At 49.5% G+C, this 8,654-nt stretch overlaps 1 protein-coding gene across 1 annotated transcript; it reads right to left on the bottom strand.

Moving 5' to 3' along the window:
* Nucleotides 1-2,825: 2,825 nt before the first annotated feature.
* LOC118775609 (protein ABHD15-like) lies at nt 2,826-7,902 on the bottom strand. The gene is made up of 3 exons (XM_036525604.1): nt 7,360-7,902; nt 4,981-5,333; nt 2,826-4,030 (listed from the first exon to the last, which is right to left on the bottom strand). The coding sequence occupies exons 1-3, from the start codon at nt 7,900-7,902 to the stop codon at nt 3,448-3,450; spliced, it is 1,479 nt and encodes a 492-aa protein (XP_036381497.1). The 3' UTR covers nt 2,826-3,447.
* Nucleotides 7,903-8,654: the final 752 nt, after the last annotated feature.

Here is an 8,654-nt window from a genome sequence, read left to right as displayed (position 1 = left end):
GCCAAGAAAACACGACCAGCTGGAGAGGAAAGGTACCCCTCAGGACTGTACCCAAAGCCCTCTGCAGAAATAACAGATACAGATTCTCCCTGGAGGGTGAGACAGGCACAGGCTGTTTAGAGAGAGCCTCCTTTCCCTCCATCCCCACAGTATTGGATGGAGCTCCAGAGGATCGTCTGTATTTACCTCTTTGTGCAACAGTAAGTCTCGTCCAGTTTGCTTTACTGTACATATCAGTATCAGATGTGTGCCAAAATGGTGGCACGCTCAGGTGAGACCCCCCCCCCACCCCCTGCCTCTTGGCAATCTACTGGCTCCAAGTCCGTTTCCCTAACCGCTGCACTACTCTATTGCTCACATTCCTGGAAAATCCAGCTGGTCTACAGGGCGAGCTGCTATTGTGAGCTGGGCCATCCTGTGGGATATTTTTGTAAGGCCGATGAAAACGGCTTCCTCTCTGCCGCATCTTTTGTTTTCAGTTCCGTGGGAGACATTTCTAGCACTGCCTTTCCTGATATCAAGGTCAGACCCTGTGTTTCAGTTGGCTGAACATAAGGGGGGAGCTGCACGGCGGCACGCCGTTGGAGGAGCAGGGTGGGAGTGGTGTCAGGAGAAAGTGACTCTGCTAATTCAGTGTCGTGAGCTCCAGCCCACACTGGCACCATTGCTGTCTCCATGACCCTCAAAACTACTGAAGCTACCATTTCAGATAATACATGTTAAAGTGACCCTCAATATAAACAGGTTGAATTTGGTTGTGCATATTTGTGGGTCTGATACCATGATTCTGACCTGCTTTGGAGCCTGCTGGTGTGGAACACCCTGGTGCTGAAAGTGTGCTCCTGCTGTTAGGTCTGATTACAAACACTATGTTGTAGCAGGTGCTGGCTAATTGATAATTGTATCATTTAGGGTGTGGGAATTGAATCAAAGCAACCTTAATACCCTCAGTGTACTGTGAGGCAAATCAAAGCCATGCATTGTTGCCAGCCAAATCAGACTTAATGAGGGTAGTTCCTAATTGAAAAATGGAGGTCATTATTTCATTGCCGGCAGTGGTTATTTTGCCCGTTGGTTTCAGGTTTAGGCGGATAAATCACACTTGTTTCTGTTTTTTGTTTTTAACATGACACCTTAGCTGATTCAGACTCATTGGAGTGTCTTACCCAACCGCCCACATCTTGGTGTTGCAGCATTTTGGTGTTTCCACTGGACCTCTGGCACCCGCATGATTAGCTAGTGAGTCCAGTGCTGAGGGATGTGCTGAAACATTGTCACACACGGAGAAACAGGCCGGCAGCGTGCGTCAGACAGGCCGAAAACTCACCCTCTTCATCTGCCTCAACCCCGGGCACACGTCTGGATGTGACCCACTTTACTTTCAGGTTCCGGTTCCAGTTTGCCTGCAGGAAGAGACAGCTCTCTGATGGCTCCTGCCCCTGCTTTTCACTGCCCCAGCGATTATTCGGTCATAATGCTAAACTGCGTCCATCAGAACCATGTTCATCTGTTTCTTCTACGTTCATTATTCTACTCACTCACAGATTTTGCTCATAAAATTTTGTTGTCATTTGGAGGATAAAAGAAATTTTTCTTCTTATTCTCCTTACCAGTTTGTATGTTATTTTGCCCCAAATCATTAACATCATTAATATTGTTGGCGTAATAGCTTATTTGCAAGGTATTCCGATCAGACTCCTCTTGGTCACATGGAACGCCATCTGTGATGGTTGTTATGTTAAGAGGACTTGATTGATTGATTGAGCTGCCAGGGATGTCCGGTGTGATTAGAATCCATCAATAGCCAGCTCTGATGAGAAATGACACTGCTACTAACTGGGATTTTGAATTCCGCAGACACAAACACATTTTCCTTTTCAAAGCTAATCTTTATGGATCTGGTAGGTTCCACCCAGGCTCACCCCCCTCCCCACTGTGGGCATGCCTGGCCTCGTCCTGTCTCTATAGGTTAGAGTTACTGGGTGTGTTTGGGAGAGATGTCCTCTCCCTTTCCCTGGCATTGCTGAGGGGGTGTAAAGCTATTTTTGGGCTTGTGTAGGGAAGTAGAATATACATGTGATTAAGTCCCTCGCGGGTGAGTCATGCTCAGCGACTGGGCGGTCACTGTGCTAACAGAAGCGTGCAGCTGCTCCCTGCGCTCACACAGTCCTAGCAGCGATGCAGCTGTGAAAGACGCCTTTTAAAGAAATCACTTAAAGACACACGAATAAAAGCACAAGGTGCCTTTGATCTTAGGGACAAATGCATGATTGTTTGTGCAGCTTAGTGGAGGCTGTTTGTGTTCAGTTGTGGTTAAATATTCCTGTGTGACCAGTGATATATTTAGTACAATTCCCTCCCGGTTTTGAAAGATTTGCATTACAGGGATTAAAGCAACTCACCTGTCGAATAAACTCCACCAGGACCTTGAGTGCTGTGTAATATTAATGCTGGCTGATCTTCGAGTAAATGGAAGTGAAGTCTCTCACAAATACACCACTTACCTGCAGGACCGGGCCTGTTCTAGAGAGAATATGCCAGCACAAATCAGACACTTAAAAAATTTATTTGCAACCACATAACAAAGCTGACAAATTTCAAAAAGTGAAAGTAAAAAAGGGGTCCATAAAAACTGTGATACACAGCACAGAGCACAGATACACAACCACATGCAAAAAACCAGAGGTGCTCCAGCCCAGTTCACCCACAGCACCATATCCACCCGTCAGAAGCCGTTTGGTGGCGTGGCTTTGACCGCACCCTGCAGACGACTCCCACATCCCAGGAGGCCATTAATTGTGTAGAGCAGAAGTTCAGAGCTGGTTCGTCCAGGGGAACGCCTAGCTAAATCATATGATAAGGCTGGATTGACCTCTGATCCACAGTATACTCTGTCATACAGAACCATTGAGCTTTCTGAAAACTGGACAGGTGGGTATCATAAAAGGCTAAATAAGTAATGAGGCACTTCAGGGTGTGTGTTATATATTGTCACTATTTAGGTGTGTGTATATAAGGTACAAGGCTGTGATCTCTGGATGTGCAGTTATTCAGCATTCTTTAGACCCTGGAGAGCCTCATTCAGTTTAAAAATGGGAGGTCTGGAACGTGTCCACATTAAATACGTAAATGTCTAAATCAGGGTTGAAGAAGTTGCCTCTTCAGATCACTATTCAAATGATAATTCATACAGCCTGTCCAATCAGACACTGTGGACGGATTGGGCTACACCCACTATGCAGGCTTTGGGGGCTGTAATCCAGCACCAGCGTGGTCCACTTCCACTCTTCACTGTTGTGCCATCTGTGGCAGGGTCACCTGGTTCAGAACCTGCGCTGTCTGGAGCAGGGTCACCTGGTTCAGAACCGGCACTGTCTCACCTGGTTCAGACCCTGCACTGTCCAGAGTAGGGTCACCTGGTTCAAGGTTGCCTCAAGGGTCGCAGGGTTACCGGGTGTAGGACCTTTGCCAGCTGTAAATGGCGTGGATGCTGTGTGAGCAGGCCGGAAGCCTCTTGCAGGTGCTAATGCTACGGTGTCGAAACCCCCTGGCGTTGCCGATGGTGACAGCACTGACCCCGCCCCTGAGGCCCCGCCGGCGGGCAGCCAGCTGGGCACGCTCCTCGCCAGCAAAGAAATCCGTGGTGCCGCGGAAGAACTCCAGCAGGGCACGGTGGCTCCACGGTACCCCGCCCTCTCCCTCACCGGGCGTGAAGAAGCCACAATGCCCGCCACGCCCTGTCAGCAGCAGGAAGAAGTGGGGGTTGCTCTCGAACAGCTCCAAGGGCAGGGTGATGCTCGGTTCGCCCCGCACCGGGTCGTCACGGCTGCACACGCACAGCACGGGCACCGCCACCTCATCCACGTCACGCAGGGGGTCGTTACGCTCCCAGTACTCCTCCCAGCTGCACCCGGCTCCGCCCCCTTCTCTGCCCGATGGCAGGCAGAACAGCGCCTCCTCCAGGCTCCTTAGAGAACTGCAGGAGAACAGGGAGTCCGTGTACGTGGCCTCCTCCAGCGCTGTCCTGTACCTGCAACATGTCCAATGTGAACATTCACGAACATGCATGAGCACACTGTCCACTGCCTAAAACCACAGCCACACAAGATCTCCTCCCCAGAATCTGCTTGAAATCCCCCACTTATAGCAGTCAGGTGGGGCTGTTGGTAGTCATGGATACAGCAAACCGGTAATTTCATGCAGTGAGAAGTGAAGTCATCAGAAAAGAGGCAGCATGTGGGCTTGAGAGATCAGAAGTGTTATTGATTCGTGTAAAAATGCAAATCCGGCTCAGACTGCTAGCCTCCCCAGCCACCTCTACCACGCTCTTCTCACCTTTAACTACACTCCCTCCTCTTCCAACTCCGCCCTTAACCTTTCCCCGCGTAAGTTCTAAAGTATTTCCAGCTGCCCCCCAGCATGACTTATTTTATGCTATGTAGCGCACGTGTTGCGTTACGTGATTTGTTATGTTTTCATTATCGTTATTAAGCTTCTCATAGTTTTCACTGCTGCATTTGGTACACTTTCTGATGTTAAATCACTGTTTCCTCAAAGCTAACATTAACTAGAATTTTTCCAATATGGGAGTCAGAACTGTGTTACGCTGCTTATGTTGCAACTTATGTGAATATGATTATTTATTTTTTGCATTACAAAAGCAGTGGGTTTAGAACAAATGTTGTTTGTTGCATCACTTGTAAATAGTCATTCTAATCTAGTGTTCTAATCACACTGGTTTGACCTTACACTGTAGGGACCACTCTAGATTGATCACACCTGTTTGACCATACACGTGAAAGGGTTAAAACTCCCTTCATCTCTCTCCCCATCTCTTTCCTCTCTCACACTTATTTCTCACCCTCCCCCTCTGACTGGTTGCCTCCCTCCACCCCTCCCTCTCCTCTGCCTCTGTCTCCTTCCATCTCTCGCTATGTATCTCTTTCTCTACCTTTCCCCTCCCCTCCCCATACTCAGTACCTGCTAAGGCAGGCCTTCTGGTAGAGCAACAGGACCCAGTGGAAGGGCCAGCAGGGGGAGCTCTCGAACCAGCCCTGGCAGCGGAACACCGGTGAGAGGCAGGCGGCGGCTGTCAGGTAGCTGGAGGAGCCGCACTCCCCCAGGTAGGACAGCAGCAGCCCTGATCCCGTGCCCTCGCTGACCGCATAGAGCCGGCCCACAGGCCGCCGGTACCGGATGTACCGCACCGCTTCCCGCAGGTCCGCCGGGTCTCCGAACTGCTGCAGCCTGGGCGTGCTGAGGGGCGTGCCGTTCTGCCCACGGCGATTGAAGACCACGGGGACGTAGCCGTGACTCAGAGCCACATCACACAGCTGCAGGCGCGGAAAGAACAGGGGTGTGACATCACTTCCTGGACTGCCTCACCATCCCATTGATTAGTGCGTTAGTTTCAAACACACAAACGACACCAGCGTTCCAAAAGAGCCGTGCTCCTGAACACCACACCCACTCTGTGCACTCTACCTCAGGATGCCGTATTGGTGAGGAACGGTGAGTCTGAGCCAGTGACCCAGGATCTGTGAAGCAAACTCTTCAGAGGGAATTCCTGTCCATGAGAGACGTGACACTAGGATCTCTGATTCAGCTAACACAGCTTTGTGTTTACAACAGGAGACACACCCATGAGCTTCCATAGTGAGCTATATAGATAGACTCTGCCCTTATGCACTGACCCCAGATGAGTTTATTTTATGTTAAGGGTTTGCAATGAGGTTGTGTGAACTGATCCTGAATCTTTTACCTATGGTCTATGGTTTGGGGCTGGTTTGGGGGGGGGGGGCTCCTATGGTCTATGGTTAGGGTCTGGTTAGGGGGGGCTCTGCACTGGGCAGCATGAACCCTGAGGTATTGCTGCTGCTTTCTTACAGTCATGGGAAGACAGCACCACACATCTCACATCTCAGTTTTCTGACAGCACAGACCATAATGAGTACTGATCCCCCCTTCACCCACTGGTTCCCTGTCAGCCTGGGGTTGGAACCTGGCCAGGCAGAGAGGGTTCACAGCCTTGAGCTTACCATTGCAAAGACAACTGCTTGGGGCAGGAGGGGAAGGACATGTTTACTTTAATGACACTGACCATAAAACTTTGTGTAAATAAAGAAAACAAAAACAAACGCCTTCGTCATAGTCCTAAAATAGGAGCATGGCTCAATGAAAACGGCCTCGGAACGAGCTGAACTTCCCTCCATCAGAAAAGCCGCAACCCTGGGGGCTGGTACTAATGAAGGGTGCTTAACGCAATTAATCGCTGTAACTGAATACTTCCGTGTCCTGTGTTGTCGCGGAGGTTTACCTTAACGTTATCGGTCGTTTTCCCAGTGGAGATGACACAGGTGATTACATTACTGTCCCTAGTCTTATTCAGACACCTCACAGGATTCCTATGATGCAGGTGCTTGACCAGCTAGGGCGTAGCACACTGAACTCTCCATAAAGAAACAAAGTGGTCAAAACAATTCGGACGCTGAACATTTCTGCAGTATATCAGACCAGCACGTGCTTTTCCCCCGTCTCTATTTTTGGAAGCCTGGATCCAAGAGCAAAAAGACCATTCGCATTCTCATTAAACGCACCGCCTCCGGCAAAGATCACTGGGAATATACTCTATTAGCCGCCCTGCCTCCTTTTTGCTGCACGGAGAGAAGATATTTTAATTGTCATGACAGACTGTAGCGACAGAAACTTCACTGCGCTGCGCACACAGCGTCATTACGGTCCTCGTGAATACTTGGAGCTGACCCAGAAACGTCCAGCAGCTCTCCGCGTTTCCATGTGTGTTCCACGCAGCACACTTCATTACTGTCCTTTATAAAATAAATGGCATACAGCGACAAAAACTGCTGTCAAAACGCTGTTTTGACAGACCCTTTATGACTGTGATCGAAGAAATACAAAACACACACGCACAAGTCTTTGAGGGGACACGGGGATAAAGAACCTCATGGCTCATTAACTCTGAACAGCTACATTGTGCTTTTTATGAGATTATTACAGTCATCATGGCTAAGTCAGCGCTGAATAAACTCTCGCACGCAAAACTCACCCTCCACACATCTGACAAATATTAAAATAATGTTTGCGTGCGAAACAAGCCACGTTTAATCAAGACGCATCCGAAAAGTCGCTTATAATGACCGTTGTGATGAAAGCAGTGGGCGCTTCTCCAATGTCGAATTTTATTGTTAGGTCTGAGTGAAATTTAAGACTTTTTGGAGAGAGTAAACAACAGCCTTTTGAACTGAACAGAGTGAACATTCGCCTTTAGATTATACGGTATTACTTCATCCTCGCATAGACTTTCTCCTGAATCGCCTCAGTAAGATTCGCGTCATTTACCTTTAGCACATTCCAGGTGATTTTCCCGAAGGAATTCGGGATGATCAGGAGCACTGGGCTCGTGGAATTACTCGATGTCCTCCTCCGCTTGTGAGGCGCCGAGCCCGCCACTGCCCAGTCCAGAGCTACGAGACCGCTGTCGCTCATCTGCAGGTGATCCCGCACGAAGTGGACAGCGCTCTCAGACGGCCAGCAGGCGCCCAAAACTGTCTGCAGGAACGGGTTTGCGCGCCAGTCCCATCTCGAGGCGGCTGCAAAATTACAGAACGTCACGCAGTGCTTGTGCAGGTACTTCGCCAGAGCAGAGGGCTTGCATATCAGAGCGACAGTCTCTGCTTCGCCCATTGCAGCTATCGTCGCTGTTGGGACCGCCGTGGAGTCGGAGACGCACCTGTCCGGCCGCTTTATTTGGCATCGAGAAATTCGCCTCCCTAATCCGCTGAGCAGCCCGGGCGACTGGCTGCTGGATGCGAAGTACATTGTCACTGGCCAGAATAAGACCACTGCTGTTAGGATGCAAATTGTAACAATCCATTCCAGCATTGTAGGTTTGGAAGGTGATCCGTTCAGCAGACGGCGCGCAGGTATTCACTACACTCTTTGTTCAAGTCCAGGAAAGAAACTACTGACGGAAACACGCGCTGGCACTTTCGGGCAGCATTTCAATGAAACTGAATGCGAATTTGTAATCATATTATGGGTTCCACATCTCGCACGTGCAGTACGCGTTTCTTCAAAAGCTGGAATACAGGGACGTTTCATGTGGGTTCCATCCAAATAATTTCCCCCCAAAAGCATGTTTTCACAACATTTCAATCTTGCTTGCAGTGTACACATCTCTCATTCGGGAAGACACTGGCGTTCGCGTGGACAGAAGAAGTCTCCAATAGACTCCAAGGCGTTTAAAAAAGAGATGCGCTCCTTGCCGACGGTCCCAGTGGCGCCCAGCGGCAGAGCCAGCAGCATACGGACTTTCCTCAGATCCATAGGTGGATCCTCGAATGATTCACAATCTATGCTTTATATGAGGATAATACCATGCATTTATCCAGAGCAGAAGAAGTAGTCGATAGTAATGCCGACATTTGAAAGAACACTGCAGCATAGAGTAGGCTACTTCCCGCAGCCCTCGAGGCTGTGATAATAAATACAAGCCCGGAGTCAGTTGCGCTCTGTGCGTGATGATACGATTGTGTCTCCCCTCCCCTCGTACCTCGTAAAAACGTGAGAGGAAGACGGAGCAGAACCGCGCCGGACTAAACACATCAACCCACCCTGTGAGATTCAGCGTTGCT

The sequence above is a fragment of the Megalops cyprinoides genome, chromosome 3 (genome assembly GCF_013368585.1).
Source record: "Megalops cyprinoides isolate fMegCyp1 chromosome 3, fMegCyp1.pri, whole genome shotgun sequence".
Lineage (NCBI taxonomy): Eukaryota > Metazoa > Chordata > Actinopteri > Elopiformes > Megalopidae > Megalops > Megalops cyprinoides.
Note: the sequence above shows the minus strand (reverse complement) of the source record. Positions and strands in the feature narration are given on the sequence as shown.

What these genes read in the sequence shown, in the direction of transcription:
- LOC118775609 (XM_036525604.1), bottom strand. Translation starts at nt 7,902, where the DNA reads ATGCTGGAATGGATTGTTACAATTTGCATCCTAACAGCAGTGGTCTTA. An exon ending in TCACCTGGAATGTGCTAAAG is followed by an intron (nt 5,334 to 7,359) that starts GTAAATGACGCG and finishes CCGCGCCTGCAG; the next exon opens with CTGTGTGATGTGGCTCTGAG. An exon ending in CAGAAGGCCTGCCTTAGCAG is followed by an intron (nt 4,031 to 4,980) that starts GTACTGAGTATG and finishes GACATGTTGCAG; the next exon opens with GTACAGGACAGCGCTGGAGG.